Genomic DNA, 20423 nt, shown 5'->3' on the forward strand with positions numbered 1-20423 from the left:
TAAGGAGCAGATCTGATTTGATGCAGGTGTTAGTTTTGGGGATGAAAATTTACAGGGTGATTCCATCATTTTTTCATCAGAATTGAGTGAGTCCATATTTTTTCCTCTGCTTGATCTAAAAAAGTAACCGTTACTGACTGCCACAATCTTTTTTTCTTGATTTCTTATAGTGTTTCTTAAAGCCAGAAAGTTGCCATTTGAAATGACTTTAGTTTTGTGTCATGTCTGTGATCTGCTTTTTTTCTACAAAATTAAACAACTGAATGAACATCCTCCGAGGCCGGTGATTCCATAATTTTTGCCAGGGGTTGTAGATGAACAGCCTATAATTTTTTGCAACTGTGTATAAGTTTTCCCCTCTCCAATCAACTTTTTAATCAAACTACGCTGTTCTTCTGAACAATGTCTTGAATGTCTCATTTTCCTCAGGCTTTCATAGAGAAAAGCATGTTCAACAGGTGCTGGCTTTATCCTTACATAGGGGACACCTGATTCACACCTGTTTGTTCCACAAAATTGACGAACTCACTGACTGAATGCCACACTACTATTATTGTGAACACCCCCTTTTCTACTTTTTTTTTTTATTAATAGCCCATATTCATAGCCTTAATAGTGTGCATATCATGAATGCTTGGTCTTGTTGGATTTGTGAGAATCTACTGAATCTACTGGTACCTTGTTTCCCATGTAACAATAAGAAATATACTCAAAACCTGGATTAATCTTTTTAGTCACATAGCACTACTATTATTCTGAACACTACTGTATATTACATGCATTTTGTCACATTTGCATGATTATACACGGGCCAAAGAGTAACTTGTTGAAGTCCAACTGACACTCCAGAAAAGTTGTTTTTTTTTTTGTTTGTTTTGTTTTACAACTCATTTCTCCACATGCTGTTAAAAACTGTAATAAGAACAATAACACTGAAATTGACAAAATTGTTCATAATAGCACTGAAGAAACAACCACATCATTTAGCATCCAAAGAGATCACACTTGACATTTGTACGATATATATATATATATATATATATATATATATATATATATATATATATATATATATATATCGTATGTATGTTTTTTAAAGACCAACTGACAAGCTAATTGACTTGTCCACTAACTACCGTGCAGTATAGTGGGAAACGTCACATTTGCTGCTGCTTGTTTGTTTGCTTAGCAGCTGAGGTTCAACACAAGCTGTGCACCCGTGCTTGGTGATAAGAAGAAAACACCTAGCTAAAGCTATTAAAATGGGTTATGGTTTAAAGCATATGGCTGTAATGTCAGTTGGATTTTCATAAATTTACTCTGTCACAGAATTCCTACGGCTGTTCCTACGAGTCATGAGTGTATCTGATTTCTCGAAGGGAAAAAGTTTTGATTTCCATCTTTACAGATTTTAGGGACTCTGTCATCTCTGTGCTATAACTGATTCCTTTATCTGTTAACTTGTCTAATAACTGTCCTTTCCTTTTCCAGAATTAATAATAAGACACTTTTGGCTATGGTAAAATAATTCAGTATTGACTGTAATTGTGGTTTCTTTTCCTTTAGTGAATGTACAGTCCAGAATAAAGCACTATGTAAACTCAATATTGGGGTTTTCATCATTGTTTCTCAGGTTTTAAGCCAAGGAGTTCATCTTGTAACCGGTTGCCTAGCAATGGCACTGCTGCTCAGTCCAATAAGGAAGACGGCAAAAATCTTCAGGTGGAACGGACAGGTGCAGAAGTTTGCTTTTCTTTGCCACACTGAGCTTTGATAACAAGTGGGGCTGACAAACGATGCATTGACGGTTCAATGCATGTTTTGAAAATATTTTGGTTCCATTTTTGGTAATGCTCTGTCCAACATAACATTTGGATAGAAGTATGGTAATTGTTTAAATTCTGGCATCTATCAAAAGTAATACTACAGAATGGTACTTTCAGCTAAGATGTTTCAGGTAATAACTGTTGATTGTGTTAAATATTTATTTATACATATATCCTTTAATATCGACTTTCTGCTGACAGTACTTTTAAAATGTTAAATATTTAATTCATCTTGTGTTTATTTCATACGAGGTCTGTTAGAAAAGTATCTGACCTTTTTATTTTTTTCAAAAACCTGATGGATTTGAATCACATGTGCTTGCATGAGCCAACCTTGAACCTTCGTGCGTATGCGTGATTTTTTTTCACGCCTGTCGGTTGCGTCATTTGCTTGTAAGCAGCCTTTGTGTGAGGATGGGTGTAGTCTCTCGTCGTTTTTTTTCTTTGCAAGGAAATGGCGGAACGACTGGAGCAGCGCGACTGCATCAAATTTTGTCAGAAACTGGGCGACAGCCAGGTGGAAACCATTCGGATTATTCAGACGATCCTATGGGCATCACACAGATTAAGGAGCAGTACAACTGGTTTAAAGACGGCCGCACAACGGTGGAGAGTGCGCCGCGCTCCGGGTGGCCATCAACATGCTGAAATGACCTGATCATGTCCAAAGTGAACGCTGTGGTGATGTGGTCATGTGACTATCCGAGAAATTGCGGAAGAGGTGGACATCAGCACTTTTTCAGCACATTCTACTGTGACAGAAGATTTTGCCATGAAAAGAGTTGCAGCGAAATTCATCGGCACGAAGCTGATGGCGCAGCAAAAGCGCCTTCGTGATGAAGCCTCACAGGACACGTTGTGACATGCCCAGCTCTTGCACCATTCGGAAGACTCAGACGGCTTTCGGTGGCTTTTCAGTCGTGTGACTATCGGAGAAATTGTGGACGAGGTGAGCATGTCACAACATGTCCTGTGAGGCTTGGACATGTAGTGATGTAGTGATTGGAGATGTGAGTTTGTGAGACGACCCCCAAACTCTGAATTCAAGCCACAGTTCACAGTGAAGTCAGTGAAGCATGGTGGTGCAAGCATCATGATATGGGCATGTTTCTCCTATGGTGTTAGGCCTATATATCGCATACCAGGTATCATGGTTGTGTGTGTGTGTGTGTGTATATGTGTATATATATATATATAGATATATATATGTATATATATATATATATATATGTATATATATATATATATATAGATATAGATATACACACACAACCCCTGGCAAAAATTATGGAATCACCGGCCTCGGAGGATGTTCATTCAGTTGTTTAATTTTGTAGAAAAAAAGCAGATCACAGACATGACACAAAACTAAAGTCATTTCAAATGGCAACTTTTTGGCTTTAAGAAACACTATAAGAAATCAGGAAAAAAAAATGTCAGTCAGTAACGGTTACTTTTTTAGACCAAGCAGAGGGAAAAAAATATGGACTCACTCAATTCTGAGGAAAAAATGATGGAATCACCCTGTAAATTTTCATCCCCAAAACTAACACCTGCATCAAATCAGATCTGCTCGTTAGTCTGCATCTAAAAAGGAGTGATCACACCTTGGAGAGCTGTTGCTCCAAGTGGACTGACATGAATCATGGCTCCAACACGAGAGACGTCAATTGAAACAAAGGAGAGGATTATCAAACTCTTAAAAGAGGGTAAATCATCACGCAATGTTGCAAAAGATGTTGGTTGTTCACAGTCAGCTGTGTCTAAACTCTGGACCAAATACAAACATGGGAAGGTTGTTAAAGGCAAACATACTGGTAGACCAAGGAAGACTTCAAAGTGTCAAGACAGAAAACTTAAAGCAATATGTCTCAAAAATCGAAAATGCACAACAAAACAAATGAGGAACGAATGGGAGGAAACTGGAGTCAACTTCTGTGACCGAACTGTAAGAAACCGCCTAAAGGAAGTGGGATTTACATACAGAAAAGCTAAGTGAAAGCCATCATTAACACCTAAACAGAAAAAAACAAGGTTACAATGGGCTAAGGAAAAGCAATCGTGGACTGTGGATGACTGGATGAAAGTCATATTCAGTGATGAATCTCGAATCTGCATTGGGCAAGGTGATGATGCTGGAACTTTTGTTTGGTGCCGTTCCAATGAGATTTATAAAGATGACTGCCTGAAGAGAACATGTAAATTTCCACAGTCATTGATGATATGGGGCTGCATGTCAGGTAAAGGCATTGGGGAGATGGCTGTCATTACATCATCAATAAATGCACAAGTTTACGTTGATATTTTGGACACTTTTCTTATCCCATCAATTGAAAGGATGTTTGGGGATGATGAAATCATTTTTCAAGATGATAATGCATCTTGCCATAGAGCAAAAACTGTGAAAACATTCCTTGCAAAAAGACACATAGGGTCAATGTCATGGCCTGCAAATAGACCGGATCTTAATCCAATTGAAAATCTTTGGTGGAAGTTGAAGAAAATGGTCCATGACAAGGCTCCAACCTGCAAAGCTGATCTGGCAACAGCAATCAGAGAAAGTTGGAGCCAGATTGATGAAGAGTACTGTTTGTCACTCATTAAGTCCATGCCTCAGAGACTGCAAGCTGTTATAAAAGCCAGAGGTGGTGCAACAGAATACTAGTGATGTGTTGGAGCGTTCTTTTGTTTTTCATGATTCCATAATTTTTTCCTCAGAATTGAATGATTCCATATTTTTTCCCTCTGCTTGGTCTAAAAAAGTAACCATTACTGACTGCCACAATTTTCCTGATTTCTTATAGTGTTTCTTAAAGCCAGAAAGTTGCCATTTGAAATTACTTTAGTTTTGTGTCATGTCTGTGATCTGCTTTTTTTCTACAAAATTAAACAACTGAATGAACATCCTCCGAGGCCGATGATTCCTTAATTTTTGCCAGGGTTTGTGTGTGTGTGTGTATATATATATATATATATATATATATATATATATATATCATACATAAAATTAAATAGAATTTTAATATATTTGACAATTGAATACTCATACCATGAAAGTATAGTAAAGTTGCAGCTTCCTATGTGATTTTTCCACAGAGATTCACCATTTTTGCAAAAGTCTCAGAAGATTGTAACTATAGAGAATATTTATTATTGTTATAATTGGAGCCCGACCGATGTGGCTTTTTGGCCTGCTGATCCCGACATAAGGGAGTAAAAAAACAAAAAAAAATTGTGATACAGATCTATCTGCAGCTATACAGTATACACCAAAACGGGCAAACATTCCTAACGGTTTCTTACCAAAGCCGTATGACAGAGAAATTTCAATTAGGACTGAGGTTTTGTAGTTTAAACTGACCTTTATTATAAATAATTTTAAATATAACTAGCCAACATATGTCATGCTGCTTTCATGCCGTTGAAGTGTCCTCTATTGGACAAACTACATGATGCCACCATTTTCAACAGCCATAGTGTTTTTCTGCATTGTTTACTTTGTAAATTAAAAGTTATCATCTCAACAAAAATAACACCTGTACAGACCGATATGAGCCTTTATGAAAGGCTTGTGTCTGCAGAAGTTATCGACCAACCAATATATCTCTCGGGCTGTAATTATTGTTGTTGGTAATAATCGTTGTCAATGTTGAGGTAATTTGACTTCACTAACTGCAGATGTCTCCTGCAATCAGTGATGCGGATAAGAATTCTGTGCATTTTTTAAAACATTTGCAGAAAGAAACATGTTTTGTTGTGGGTAAAAGCTGCATGTTGGTTATGCTTTGTAACAGAGACATGAAACTAAAGTACTTGTTAAAAAGCAGTGTTGTAATTAACTTCTTTTTGCACTTTGGTGTGTTTGCATCTATTAGCTGCAGTAGGTGTCCTGAAGCAGGTAACTCACTGCTGCCTGCAGAGTTCGTAAAACCAAACCTCTGTAAAATGTCCAAAGTAGCCCTGATATTGTTCCTTGTTTTGTTATTGGGTGTTCTTGAGTCTGTATTTATGCATAATTTTAGACAACCAGTGCATTCAGTTAATTACTTGATAAAGTTAAATGTAGTTTATGTTAATTTTAAGGTTCCCCAGGGTTTTCCTGTTGACTCATCGTCTGTACCTGGTTGTCTGTAGGCCATTTTGTGAAGAAAAGAAGTTCCTCCCTCACACAAGTAGGTGTGAGTAGGGCTCAGACCCCTGCCAAGCCTGATAAGGGAGCAGCAGATGAACAAGGTGGCTCGCATAAACAATAACAGTAACTGTTTTCTTGTCCATGTCTGCATCACTGAAGCTGTCTTCTGAATAACCTGCATGTCGCTCTGATATGTTTCACACTCGCTCATTCTGAACTCTTAGTATTTCAACCGCTTAACGATGTTGCCGCTTTGACAGGTTTTGGGATATTGGCATATGATCGTCTGGCTGTATGTGCTATCGTGAAGTTATACGGGTTTCAGACTTACAGCATTTCTTTCCAGTATGATCGTCTGGCTGTATGTGCTATCGTGAAGTTATACGGGTTTCAGACTTACAGCATTTCTTTCCAGCTGTTTGTTCTTTTCATCTCTGTCACCCTCAAGGAATGTTGACTGCTGAATGACATCCTAGCTTGGTGCTAAGCTTCTGTGCTCCTCTTTGGTCTTTTGTTTACCAGCAGCACAGTGCTCATTGATTGTGTGCCTTTCTGCCATCTAATTTGATGCATCTTGCTGTAACCGCTTTTATTTTTTTCTTCATCTCATTCTAGAAATGGGTCTAATGTGTTTGTACCATTTCTGCACTAACAATATTTTGCTTTGCGTTTTTGGTCATTGTCTCTTTCTCGCAGATGACAGCTGGATTTTGGTTCAGTGTTGTGTGTCAGCATCATCCATTCATAGCACCCCCCAAGCACGGGAATAACCGCAGCATCTAACTACTCTTTTGCTGTTAACCATCAATGTCATTTGCGCAAATGATGACTTTGTTGTTTTTGTCTTCTACATGTGTGCTGTGTGTTGACGACCCAGACAGTAAAACAAGACTGTTAAAGAATCAGAACCTCTTTTTGTTAGAATGGTTCATTAAACGTATGCATTTAAAACCAGATTGCCCACATTGTTCTCTTCACGGGCATCATTATCTTACCAGTACTCTCTATTAAAGGGGACTGAGTAGTAGCGACATGTGCTGCTGTGGTGCCATACTCTGCGAGCTCCCACTAAATTTCTCAGGGAAATCAATTCTGTCAGAGACAGATGTCCTCTCAGTAAGAGACCTCCAAAGGAACTCTCAACCCAGTTCCTTGTAGAGGAGCCGTAGTTAAGGATAGTTGGCAAAATTACTTTCTCACTGATGTAATTTAAACTAAATGGGGATTAATTGGATTGCTGATTATTTCACTTCATAGAAGCAAGAGTTCTTTGCTTTTTTTTTAAACTTGTGCAGAGTTTTGGGCTAGTTTCCCTGCTTGATCAAATTGGGTGCATTGTTTTCAATTAACTGTATACTTTAAAGAAAAATATATAGAATATATGAATGAATGAATGAAAACTGTTTATTTCGAACATTTGATACAACAACAATTACAAGATAGATCAGTAAAGACAACAACAAAAAAGTTCCTACTGTGTACCCAACATGTCCGAAAAGGGGTAGGGTGAAGCATCAGCTTATTTATCCCTTATAGTGTGTGTGTGTGTGTGTGTGTGTGTGTGTGTGTGTGTGTGTGTGTGTGTGTGTGTGTGTGTGTGTGTGTGTGTGTGTGTGTGTGTGTGTGTGTGTGTGTGTGTGTGTGTGTGTGTGTGTGTGTGTGTGTGTGTGAAGGAAGCTAAAGAACTCTTGCCTACTCTGTCACTTGGCTTGTCACTTTTAGGTTTTGGCTAATATTCCAATCATGTTTCTTGGCTGCCTCTGAGGTTCACTAATTGCTGTTTTATTCCCCTGTCAGCACACACACAACCTGTGCCTCAAGGACCAACCTCATTGTCTATGTAGACTACTGTTTGTCTGATCCTCAGTCAGTTACTAGACAATCGGTCTTTGGTCAGTCTCACTACTCTTCCATGGTGATCATTTTTTGCCGTGTTTTAGTCAATTTCATCCCATTTTATTGGGTAACACAAAGACTTAATGGAATATAAACGGTGTGAATGAGCCCATGAAAGATTGTTGAGGTTTCACCTTTGGTTCTCTGTTTTGATTCTTTCCTGTTGGTTAAATCACATGGTGACCCTTGCAAATTTTATTGACTCTCATTCCTCTTTCTTTCTTTCTTTGCTTTATCACCCCATTCTTGCCCATTTTTTTGTTTTTGTGCTTTATTTGGCCAAGTACTTCGCAAGCCATCTACCGGCATAGGGGACGGAGGGCTTCTTAGTCGCCTACTCACCCCTACCCAGGCCTCTCTAGCTAGGAGCAAGAGTGCTGCCGCCCTGTCTCCTGATGGAACAGATGCTCCAGGTAACATCCAGCTCCGAGACCATGACCAGGAGGAAAGGTGGTCAGACTTAGACACAAACCCTTGTCCTCCTCCTTTGCACAGTTTTTATGCAAAGACAGAAGAGTCATTCAAAATGTCACTGCAGTAGTTTGGGATTACTGTGATGCCCAACTCTCAATCCTTTTTATTATTTTTATAGTACTTTCAGAGCAAACGGCTACCTGGAATTATATTTATAGTACAAGCTTGTTACCAGTCACCCAAGTTATCCATAGTACCTTATAAAAAGTCTTTTTTTTAAAACATTAGAACTATGCAGTGCAGCATGAACTCCATTAAAAACAAACAAACAAAAGAAATAAATATTGTGGTGTTTATTTTAGGTTATAGTGATTATAATCAACCGTTAAACATTTATTCTCTGTTCTCTATCTTGTAGTGCTAGTGGGCTGCTTAAACAGCTGCAGTCACATTGGCAGTCATGGCAGAGTATGGAGCACAATGTAATAGTGGCACACTCTTCGGTCAGAATTAATCACAGACCGCATTTGTGACTGAATTATGACAACATGAACTCTGTGTCCATGATTGTATTTAATCCCCAAGTGAACGGTGCTATTATTACAGCAGCTGCTGACTTAAACTTAGCACTTGCATCCATTGCGACTCTCAATTTGCAGGTTTATAGTTAATCAGCTAATTATCAATATCTAACACTGAAAATAATTTCTGTTTACGTGCAGTGCAAAATTGCATGTTCCCTAAATAATGTTTCTTTATATTTTAGTAAAACCTTTCTTTTGTGCTGAAACCACAAAAACTGATTTATTGTCCTGCCTGGAATTTGGGGCGTGACTATGACACGAAGCATTCACACACCACAATATTATCTCAAAATGCTCTTATTGAACACAGAGCACGGTCAGTTTTCATCATACATTTGTGCGTGTATTGTCAGTTGTGTTCTGCTGTGGTGTATTTGCAGGTTTTGTGATGTGTGGTCAGTGGTGTACTCTGGTTTGTGTTGATGCTTATGCATGTGTGGCGTGTTGATGGTTTTGTGAAACTGCTTCTGCTTATATTTCCAGTAATTTGCAGCCCAATCAAAGATCCACAAATCAAGCCGCTGCCTGCAAAACTCCTAATAAATCCTTTTTTTGTGCTCTTATCCCCTTACAACAACAAACTCTTATATTTCTTTCTACTATTCTCTTCATCTGTCACTCTCCTTCTGTCCTTACCCCCGCTTTCTTTTTTCTTGCCTTTTGCTTTTTGCTGCCTTGTTGCCCAACTCTGTCGCTTTTTCACCCTCCTATTGGTTGTGATCCCCTGGCCCTGCGATGACTGTGTCCTTTACCAGAGTGTAACCTATGTCCTCGCGCAGTCTCTGCCAGCCCCCTGCTCCCAACACGTGGACCTGTGCGCAGCCGCAGCATTGATCGCCAGAAGAACAATAGCACCACCCCTGTCTCAGCTGACGGAGCAGTCGACCCAGCGCGGGTGAGCACATCATTTTGGAATACAATAGTGGTGTCGTATTGATACTTGCATAACAGTATTGCATCAGGAAAATGGAAGTGAATTCCTTAATTGTGTATTTGTAGTTATTATTGTATGATCAGTTTATATTTGTGGCCAGAAATGCTAATTTTGCAGAAAGCTATTTTTATATTTAAGATTTTCATGCAGATTTTATGTTGAATTAAAGATCACAGAGATCATTGTCTATTGTCAACAGTTTGAGAAGTTTTGATGTTTAAAAGATCATATTATGACCTGTTGGGCTAGAAGATTTGAATCACAATTCCCCACACAGAATTAGATTAGATTGCATTAGATAGTCTTTCCCTTCAACTGGAAGGTAAAGAACGAACTCACAGATTTCTGCTGCATCCTGTTTACACAATAGCTTTATTGTGAAAGTTCTGACCACATATGGTAATTCATATCTCATGCCCACTTGCAGCTGTTCTTTAAACACTGTGCTGTTTTCTGTGTACAAACCAAAGTAAGTTATATCACCTACATGTGTGGAGCATCCATTGAGCTTTGTTTTAATTGTGCACATCCAGTCACACTTTTGCTTGGCTCGTGTGGAATAGAAAAGGTTGGATTGTGCCGTACTTATTTAATGACATGATATGATTTTCCTGAAAAGCAATGATATGACAAATCAAGAGCGAAGATATACAATAAGACTGTCAGACCACTCAACCTGGCCTGAAAGTTCTGAATTATGATTGCTGTCATTAGTTTCTGACTTTTTTGTTTTTCTTTTTCTTCTTTTAAAGCTATACAAGTGTCCTATACAAATAACCTACAATAACTCCAGAATAAGTGGCTCACTCTGTAGACAGATTTATATACAAATACAAAACTGCATTTGCCTGTCAAAGTACTTCTACAGGATGCTTACCACAGTGAAATCTGATTTCACCTGCTGCATGTTTGACCTTTTGTAGCATCATCAAATTCAAATTTTTTCATATGGCAATAAATTTCTGTCATACTTGGAGTTAATAAAGAATATCAGATAACTTGACTCTGTTATAGAAGTTTAGAACCACACAGAAGGAGACTGAATAGAGAATAGTGCTACGCTACATAAATTCATACACTCGCTCGCTACCAAAACTTTCAAGATTATGCTGCACCTTTAAGTAAAACCTTTGTCCCCATGCAGTGACAGCACACGTCTCTATCCCTGAAAGCAACTCTGCCTGTCCTTGTCCTCTGCCATTGTGAAGGATCTCATTGTCATGGTGTGAAACAAAGGAATCCACAGTGAGCTGATTACAGACTGTGATCATGCCATGCAAAGCAGAACACACCCTGATTCTGAGGTGTAATGTCTAAGCGTTTGGTTTTTGTTACCATCTCTTTGCGTGCTCACCTCCATTTCATTTTGGTTTCCTCCTTATGTTTCATCTCATCTAAAAGCAGTGTGAAGTTTTAATTTATTGTAAAATTTATTTAAGAAAATATTTATAGCAGTCTGTGAATTAACTGCTTTCTACAAGAATATTCGTCCTCTCCATTGTTATGAGGAAAGTCCATATTATGGTTAAATAGAAAACAAACAAACAAAAAATAACGTGATTATAGTTTATAGTATGAACAGGTGAGGCAGCGGTGCATAATTTTTCCTGTCTTCATGTTTGCACTCCCAAACATGAACATTAAAATGGATAAATTGAAGGCTGCCTTTGTTGTCTCATTCGAAACAACATTGTTTCGCAACCTTTGCTGTATTTAGATACCAATAAAAGGAAGAGGCAAGAATGCTCAAATGTCATGAATTACATGAACTGACTTAAAAATGTTGATCTTTTTCCTGTGAGGTCCTGATTGTGTCCCTTCATAGGTATAATTATGAAGACTGACTGGTGATGGTAGCTCATGTTTTACTAGCAGTGGTCAATTTTATTTCCATGATGTAAAACTGATTTATTTATTACATCATGATGTTTACATGATGTAATAAATATATTTGTGAGGATTAGTTCCGCGTTCTTAACATAATCCTAGTACAGAGATTAAAATGACTAATTCCTTTTCTGCTACTTTCTCACCTCTGTGGAAACCGAGAAGGACAAGCAGGTTACATCACCTGTGGGGCAACGTCCTGCCTCCCCATCCAGTGCCCTGGTACGCAACCGCTCACCATCCCCGGCTGCCACTCGGACTCCAAAGAGGACCCCCTCCCCCACAGCAGCTAAGTAAGACTACAAGTTTTTTCTAAACTGATGCTTCACTTTGACTTGTTTGAAAGGTTGAATGCAGTGTTGTTTTGTGATTGATTTTTATGGATTTCATGGACAGACAAAGTTCCAGGACCCGTCCACCCTCTCCTTCTGTGATGAAGCAACGTCCCCCATCTCCCCAGTCTGTGTCATCTAAACCCCCACCGATCCAGAAGCCGGCTCTCATCCCAGCAGTTCCTCCCACTCTGAGAAAGAGGGACTCCAAAACCAAAGACCTGGTTCCTGTCCAGGCTGTTTCCCCACAGTCTTCTGATGCCAGCAAGTCCAAAGATGGTACGCAGCTCTCTGACATATTAAGAAAATTTCCTACAGTATAATACACACCTCTGTTTTTCAGTTTGCCACTAACATGTTTTGATTAGCCAGCACTGATCGGCGTAATGGTCAGCTGACACTTATATTAATAAGTTGGAGCAAATATTTACTGACACTTAACTGTTAGGCTGGCAACAAGGATGTTTGAACTGCTGCGTGAGGATAAACCTTTCCTTTAATTAAGAATTCTTCCAGTACATTTTCATTAAAGTTCAGTATTTTTTTATTTATATAACCAAGAAAATCCTGTTTAAGTCGATTCAGCTTTCTTACAAGAGGGTCCTGATAATGATAATAACACAGTGGCACCAATTAGCATGTCTTGTACTGATCAGTTCTTTCTTCTATTTGTATTTAACATTCTATTGACTAACTGATGTGTAAAAAAGTAGATATCCCAGGTACTCAAACAAAATTGATTCATCTGGAATTAAATCGGTTACCGTGAAATCACTGGAATAATTGTGCAGTGATAAATGAGTAAATGTGCAGGTTACAAAAAAACTGCTTTGGTTAGTCAAAGTGTTGACTTTGTAACAAGAGAATGAATACCTATAATTTCGCTCAACATCATCTGCTTTTTTGATTATCATAGTTAAATAAATAGTGCGGTGTTCCTTTTAAATGCTCCCTTTAAGTTTTTGCAAAATTATTATTAGTTTGAAATAATTGTGGACGAGTGCAAAGTGTTTAATCAGAAGAGTGTGCAAACTGATGTGGCAGCAACTCAGGTTTCAGTTGGTCTCAGTGGAACAGGAAATGTATTAATTCCTGCCTGGAGTTGCATCCTGTTACACTGTTGTTTATCTCTGCTGCCACCTCCTGGATTGAATAATACCCTGAAAATGCCATTATGAAGTGTGTGGTTTTTTTTTTGTGTGGTAGTGTAAAAAGACTTGTAGAAAGCACTGGTTCAAATTTAATTTCTTTTGTATATGCCTAAAAGTATTTAGTTTGTACACGTTTAGTATTCACATTCGTCATTTAAATGTAATATGGGATTCAAACAATGTGTATTTCTAGGTGTCGGAGTGTGTCACTGTTTTTTGGTCTTTTTTGCGCAGTGCCCAGTTCTGTTTCTTTTTGAATGGCCACATCCTGCAGTCCCAGTCGAGCAATTCTCTGTGAAATGGGTAACCGTGCAAACTTGTCTTCTGTATTTGTCTTTTCCATTTTGCAGAGTCTAAGACCACGGCTGGCACCAATTCAGCTGCTGAGGCAGCTAAAATCCTGGCAGAAAACCGCAGACTGATGCGAGAACAGAAAGAAAGGGAGGAGCAGCTCAGGATACAGAGGGAGGAAGAGGAAAAGTAAGGAAGCAAAATATTCGATGAATCTCTTAGCGTTGGCTGCAATTTTCCATAATGACAGTACACCCGCAGGTGTGATACACATCCAAGAAACACAGTCTTCTTATTCTATTAGATACTTTCATTTAAATCAAACCACTTGAATTACTTCATGAAGTGTGCACATGACTCTCTGCAAACTAGTACAGGTCAAGCCTGTTTTTTTTACGAATGCAGTCTGACTTGAATGTAGCAGGAATTGTCTTCAGTCTAGTGCACCACACAAAGTCGATTTTGCTCATCAAATAAAAAGAAACATAAGGATGAGCCACAGATGTTTGGCTAAACTTGAGGCTGCTGGACTGGGGTCTTGACTGTAAAAACAGCCAGCCAGCAGATAGGAAGAACAACTGCGAAACACAAACTCTGGAGGAATTTTCCTTTTGTGCTGAAGAGTTTCCCCATAATACTGAAAAACATGCTGTTGTGTATCTCAGGGTCAGAGATTAGACTAAGGCTGTGTCTCAGGGTAAAGATTACGCTGGCACCAGAAGAAACTGTTTTATTTGGATAAATGAGGTAATTGACCCTGGTCACTAAATCTACTGTATGTGGAGGATATGATAAACACCCACTGCCAGGAATGTGCATTCAGAATAGGCTCACAAGTAACCATTATTTAAATGATTAATTGACCGATTAGTTGTTAGGTTCATAAACCCTCAAGAAATGTTGAAATATGTCAATTGGTGTTATCCAGAGTCCAAGATGATGCCTTCAAATGTCTTGTTTTGGCCACAGCACAAAGGTATTAATTTCACTGCTAGTTGGGCGTAAAGCAGCTAGTAAAATAAACCAGAAACTATTCCAGGGCTGTGAAAACTCCGCGGATCTACGAAATTCTGTGGATTTCATCATGGGGGGGGGGGGGGGGGTTAGTGTTTAACTCTGTAATTGTGATCGTCACTGAGTTTTTAAAATGTCTATCGCAAAGTGTTCTTTTTTTGTTTTTGTTTTTTACGACATCGTGCAAGTTTTATCAGACTGCGGCAGTCCGCGGACACTGATCTGTGTGTTATAGATACAAATCAGTGTCCTCGGATCCGCAGAGTTTCGAAGAGAAAAAAGCCTGGCTGTTGCGACAGTTGTCGTAAAGTGAGACTGGTTGGTTGCTGCAGCGACACTGTGTCTCCTGCGCGAAGCTAAAGCTGAACGTAGCATGTGGACATCGCAAACCTTTAAAGCTCTAAAGTTTCTAAAAGAAGACTTGTGCAGCCCGTCTGTGTCACGGACTGACGTCGGACAGAGAGAAGATGGTGAGAAAGACGGTTTGACAAAGTCTGATAAGGACAAGAATGCATGGAATTATCGCTGGTTTCATCAACACATCTGAAAGATAAAAGAAATGGGAAAAGTGAACTGTGCTCTCAGGAAACGGTAACAGTTTTTCTCTCTGGAAAATAAACATTGTGCTGTTCAAACAGGATTTTAGACAAGATTATGTGACTTTTTTCATTAATCTAGACTTTCTTTCATTGGGAAAAAAGACTGCCTTTGAATGGATTTACATGAATTTACACAAGAATGTAAATGAGTTTTTATTAATGTAGACTTTTTTCATGGGAAAAAGACACTGGCTTTGAGTGGATTTACAGGAATTTACACAAGAATATGTGGCTTTTTACTATAAGGTATGTTATTGATATTTTACCATGATTTTCAAAATATTCTCCAAGCTTTAGCTTTGGTTTTTGAAATGCTGTAACAGTCTTTTCAGTCTTCATGAATTTCATGTAGTTTAATTGTTCTGAGTTAATGCATAATTTGGTTTACAGTTAAAAGGAAAATCATTCCAGGTCCTACTTCCACTTCATGTTCTGTTATTTCAACATGATCATTGACTGTTCAAATGAAAGGTTGAATACAGGGTCATTTAAATATGCACTAATTTTGCGACTATTTGTTCCAGGAGATGCTGAAAATGTATCATTAGATTAAAAATTTATTTGGTTTCTGGGATCCCACGGGGCCCGAGACCCCGGCTCCTGGGGGCCTGTGCCCCCCAGACCCCCTGCAAATTTTCCTCGGATTTCACAATTTTCATTTCACAGCCCTGCTATTCACATTTCAAAGCTGAAAGCAAAGAATTTGGATAAAAGAAAAAAGTTACTTAAAACAATTTATTGATGATCAAAATAGTTTATTAATTTAATAGTTGATTATAAACCTGTTCAAAATGTCAAATGTTACAAAATCTTTTGGGCCACATGTTGTTCTCCCCCCCCCCCCCCCAAAAAAAGATCTGTGCCAACTTTTATTGTAATCAGACATTGTTTAGGGGTCCCCCACAAAGCAACAATTTTCCCCAAACAAGTAAAAAGGGGAGACAACTTCTTGTAATGTTCTCCTCTGGGTGACCAATCAACCATCACTTTTTTATGATTAGAAGCCATCACATATACCTGTAAAAGAAAAATAATGGCATCAGAGTCTTCTTCCATTAGGGTGACGTTGCCTTGCCAGCGGAGGGAGAGAAAAATGTGTCACTCTGGGGAACCACTAAATCTTATCTGATTGAGTTCAGATTTGGTCTGCACCGATAAAACCCCAAGTGGAACAAAAACATGTGACCCGAAGTCTCTCAACTTATTTTTTCACTATATAGCATGAACAGCCCTATTGATTAATCATTGTACCGCTAATTCAGAATTGAGGGTAGATCGTCTGAGCACAGTCTGTTCTCTGAGATTTTAATGATTGAGTAAACATTTCTGTGTTACATATCAGGGTTTGTCTGAGCAGCGTCCAGTTTTTACTTGACACACAAAAGTAGACTATACAACGTATAATGGTAAATTATTGAGAAGTACAAAATGTGCAGCAATGTGGCTATGTGGGAGAGGAGTTGGACTACCAACCTATGAAGTGGAGTTTAATTCAGGGACGTGTGCATTGTTGCACTTCGCCCAGCTGTAAATGGGTACTGGCCTTGGCTGGGGAAGTAGCCTGAGATGGACTGGTGTCCCGTCCACGAGGAGTTGTAGACTCATCTGCTTCATGCTGCAGGGATAAACAGTGGCCCACTGGCCCTCAGGGCCAGTGTAGCACTTAATGATAGGTAGAGTTCTGTTGTTTTCTGAATGGTCTTTAAACAAGCATAACTCATTAGAAATGTATGTTAGATGTACTTTTTTTATGATGGGCACATGCCAGTGTGCCTAAATGTTTACACTGGCCACACAGGTGTGGTGATATACTAATTACATTCTGTAATATTTTGAAGCAGTTCCTCTTTTTTAAAAAAATCCCAAAAAATAAATGGTATGCATAGTGCACATCTACTATAAGAAACAGGTTTGATGCTGTTGTCTCCTAAGATAGTTGAAATAGAACAGTATCTCCACCTGGTGGACATTTACCATTATTGCAGATACAATAGAATTTTGCCAAGAGCTCTAGTGATGTAAGAAAAGGAAAATCACACAGTAGTTCAGTCAGTTTTAAAGAGAACTATAGTTGTCTGTAAATAATGAAGTGAAAACACCTCCTCTGTGTCCACTTTTTTTTATTCACCTGTGATTTGTCAGTTTGCTTTCAAACATAGTTTTGTTATGACAGGCTAAGAAAAGAAGAGGAGAGGCGTTTAGCAGAGGAGGCTCGACTGAAACAGCTGGAAGAGGAGAAGCTACTTGAAGAAGAGCGGAAAAAGAGAGAAGAAGAAGAGGCACGTATAGCAGAAGAGGAGCGGGAGAGAATGGCAGCAGAGGAGGTGCTGAAAGAGGCCCAACTCCAGAGGGAACGGGAGGAGGCTGAAGCCAAGGCCTTGGAGGAGGCGGAGAGAGTCCGTCAGGAGAGAGACCGCATCATGCAAAAGAATCAGCAAGAACGCATGGAGAGAAAGAAGGTACGGCTGGAGGAGGGAAAATTGTTCCTGGTGTCACAGACCAAACAGTTCCCCCCCAAAAATTGGCCCTCTGCCTTCACTGCGCATGCACCATTTCACAGTGTCAGCTGTAATTCACTGATTATCATCTCGTTTCTGCCTAAAACTGCACTCCAGTCATAATCTATCTCAGCGACAGCGATATCTGAAGCTTTTGTACAGCAATCATTTCCACATAAATTCAGCATTATTTCATCATAAAAGACGGCGGAAGCGATCAGAGAGCCGCAGCCAGAGGAGCTGCTGTGGCTGCTGTGTTCACTGCGCCTCTGTCATTTCATAGCATCAGTAGCCACTCACCGATTATCGCCTTGTTTTCTGCTTAAAACGACCTTGTTTCTGCTTAAAACTGACTTTAGAATGATTTAAGAGGTTTTACCTTGTCATCTGATGGTTAATAATCACATTATTCCATTTGATTGCTTTGGGTGTAGAGACTGTCTCAGACGGGGAGGACTGTTCGGTCTGCAACACCGGGTCAAATTGTTTTTGTTTATCTGATTGTTAAAAACAGTAGCCAGGGGTCGAATTAGTACGTGCATGTGCTAGTTTGTGCACGTATTTTTCGAGCGGTGCACGTAATTTTCTACTGCACTAGCACTGGTGCAAGTAACTTTATCCAAGTTTATCAACTATAAGCACCAATAGAATGAACCAATAAAGGAATAAATAACGGAAAAAACAATTTCCAGTGTGTTGTCTTCGTCTTCCCTGCATTTTATGACTCTCACACACGGAGCGAGTTGCTGTGCTCTATTTGCTGTGGAAAGCTGACGCGTCACCAGTGGCGCCGTCACTGGGTTCACAACATCCTCATGAGACGTTCCCAATTCAGGGAGCTGCAGGAGCTCCAGTTTGAGGACCTCCTGTCCCGTTCGTTCGCGCACATGTAAACAAAGAAAAGAAAACAAAAAAAAAACTGGCTGCCGCTGCAGTTCCTCGCTCTCTCTCCGCTCAAACTCTGTCATCATTGTGTTATAAGCCAGTCACCATTTGTTTTATTATACTTCTGTGTAGTTAATAAAATTATCTTCATGGACGATTAGTTCACGCGCACACGTGAAAAAAAAAACTGGCTGCAGTTCCTCGCTCTCTCTCCCCTCAAACTTTGTCATAATTGTTATAAACCAGTCACCATTTGTTTTATTATACATCTGTGTAGTTAATAAATAAAATAATTTTCACGAACGATTTGTTCGCGTGTGCACTTGGAAAAAAAAGTCTGCCGATGCCGCTGCTCTCCCCTCAAACTCTCCCCACAGAGGAGGAGTTTTAAGGTTGATATAAGACTGACTTTTGGTTGTTTTGTTTTTTTTTGGTGCAAGTAATTTTTTGTTACTAGCACCAGTGCAAGTAGGTTAAAAAATGTATTTCGACCCCTGGTAGCAGAATGCTCTGTAAAGATATTTTAGATTGTATGCTATCAGTAAGAATCTAAACTTGAAAATGTGACACCCAATTTAAGACTTTGTGTAAAGGTTGTAATTATTGTAAAGAATTTTTTTTGTGATAAAGTAATGTCATAACCTTAAATCCAAAATAAACTAATTAGTTTTGTTTTGCTTTTTTTGTTTTTACATTTCTAGAGAATTAATGAAATAATGAAGAGAACTCGAGGAGATCAAGGTGATCTGAAGGTAGGCTTATTCATTTATTTATGTTTAATAGAACAGCAACATCTACTCAAATAGAGCAGCATGCTCATAGAGAGCAAACCTTCACCAACACTAGTTTCCAATTCCACAAATTTTTACCTTGAAAAAAATTTTCAAACTCAAATTCCTGTTAGAAGTGGCTTTTCATAAGCTAAATTAGATGTGATCAAATGTCAGGAGTATGTATTTAGTTCATGCATTTGAATCAAAGTTTTTTTTTTTCCATCTTTTTCAGATAATTGTCACAGAACATGGGCTATCTTTGTTAATCCACAATTTGTCATTGCTTTGTGGCACTTGCTTTTTGACTGATGACTGGCAAATAGAGAAACAGGCAAAAAGTTGGAACTTCCATCCAATTTTGGTGGTGTAGGTAAATCCATAACAAGAAAATGAGTGACTGAGGCACTTTTGATTGAGATATAATGCAAAATGTACACCAAATGGGCTTTTCAATACTAAATTCAAATGTCCACAAAATATGTAATCTGGATTAGATCCGGATCAAACTTTCAGTCGGTAAAGGATACCATCCTACAACCCCAGTTCCAATGAAGTTGGGATGTTGTGTAAAATGTAAATAAAAACAGAATACAATGATTTTCAAATCCTCTTCAACCCATATTCAATTGAATACACCACAAAGACAAGATATGTCCAAACTGATAAACCTCATTGTTTTTAGTGCAAATTTGCCCATTTTGAAATGGATGCCTGCAACACATTTCAAAAAAGCTGGGACAGTGGTATGTTTACCACTGTGTTACATCACCTTTCCTTCTAACAACATGGGCAAAAATACTGCAGTTTCACGGTATTATGTATAGCTTTAAAATGTGCTTTAACAACATTATGGCTATTTGCATATGAAACACGCGTGATTCACGAACACTAATTCTGCAGAAAATAAAATGAAAAAGCCGACTTCCTCCTTTTAGACGGAGGGAAAAGTTCAGTGCAGGCTTCGCCTCCTTCAGCCATGATGCAGAGCTAGCTAACGTTAGCTGCTTGTTTGTAAACAGAGACAGAGATGCGCGCCAGGGGGAAGGGCAGCAGCGGCTGCCTCCGCTCTGCCTGTCAAGAAATCCCATAACCCGCTCATACCGTAGGGACGATATAACGGAAAATTTTAGTGGTTTTGATACCGTGGCTTTTTCATACCGCGGTGTGCCGTGAAACTGGTTATTGGCCTGTGTCTAATTTGGGAACT

General features: G+C 39.0%; 1 protein-coding gene across 13 annotated transcripts in view; it reads left to right on the top strand.

Moving 5' to 3' along the window:
* map7d3 (MAP7 domain containing 3) overlaps window positions 1–20423 on the top strand; it is a 63869-nt gene that overhangs the window by 36160 nt on the left and 7286 nt on the right. For 2 of the 13 annotated variants that reach the window (XM_034181691.1, XM_034181695.1), the window contains 9 exons: window positions 1634–1735; window positions 5961–6059; window positions 8142–8267; window positions 9608–9747; window positions 11836–11966; window positions 12070–12284; window positions 13507–13636; window positions 17234–17519; window positions 19145–19195. In XM_034181691.1, the coding sequence (XP_034037582.1) occupies window positions 1634–1735; window positions 5961–6059; window positions 8142–8267; window positions 9608–9747; window positions 11836–11966; window positions 12070–12284; window positions 13507–13636; window positions 17234–17519; window positions 19145–19195 (1280 nt within the window). Of the gene's footprint in view, window positions 1–1633; window positions 1736–5960; window positions 6060–8139; window positions 8268–9607; window positions 9748–11835; window positions 11967–12069; window positions 12285–13506; window positions 13637–17233; window positions 17520–19144; window positions 19196–20423 lie in introns of all 13 variants that reach the window. The other 11 variants (XM_034181692.1, XM_034181693.1, XM_034181694.1 and 8 more) reach the window with 11 other exon arrangements.

The sequence above is a fragment of the Thalassophryne amazonica genome, chromosome 11, assembly GCF_902500255.1.
Source record: "Thalassophryne amazonica chromosome 11, fThaAma1.1, whole genome shotgun sequence".
In the NCBI taxonomy this organism is placed as follows: Eukaryota; Metazoa; Chordata; class Actinopteri; order Batrachoidiformes; family Batrachoididae; genus Thalassophryne; species Thalassophryne amazonica.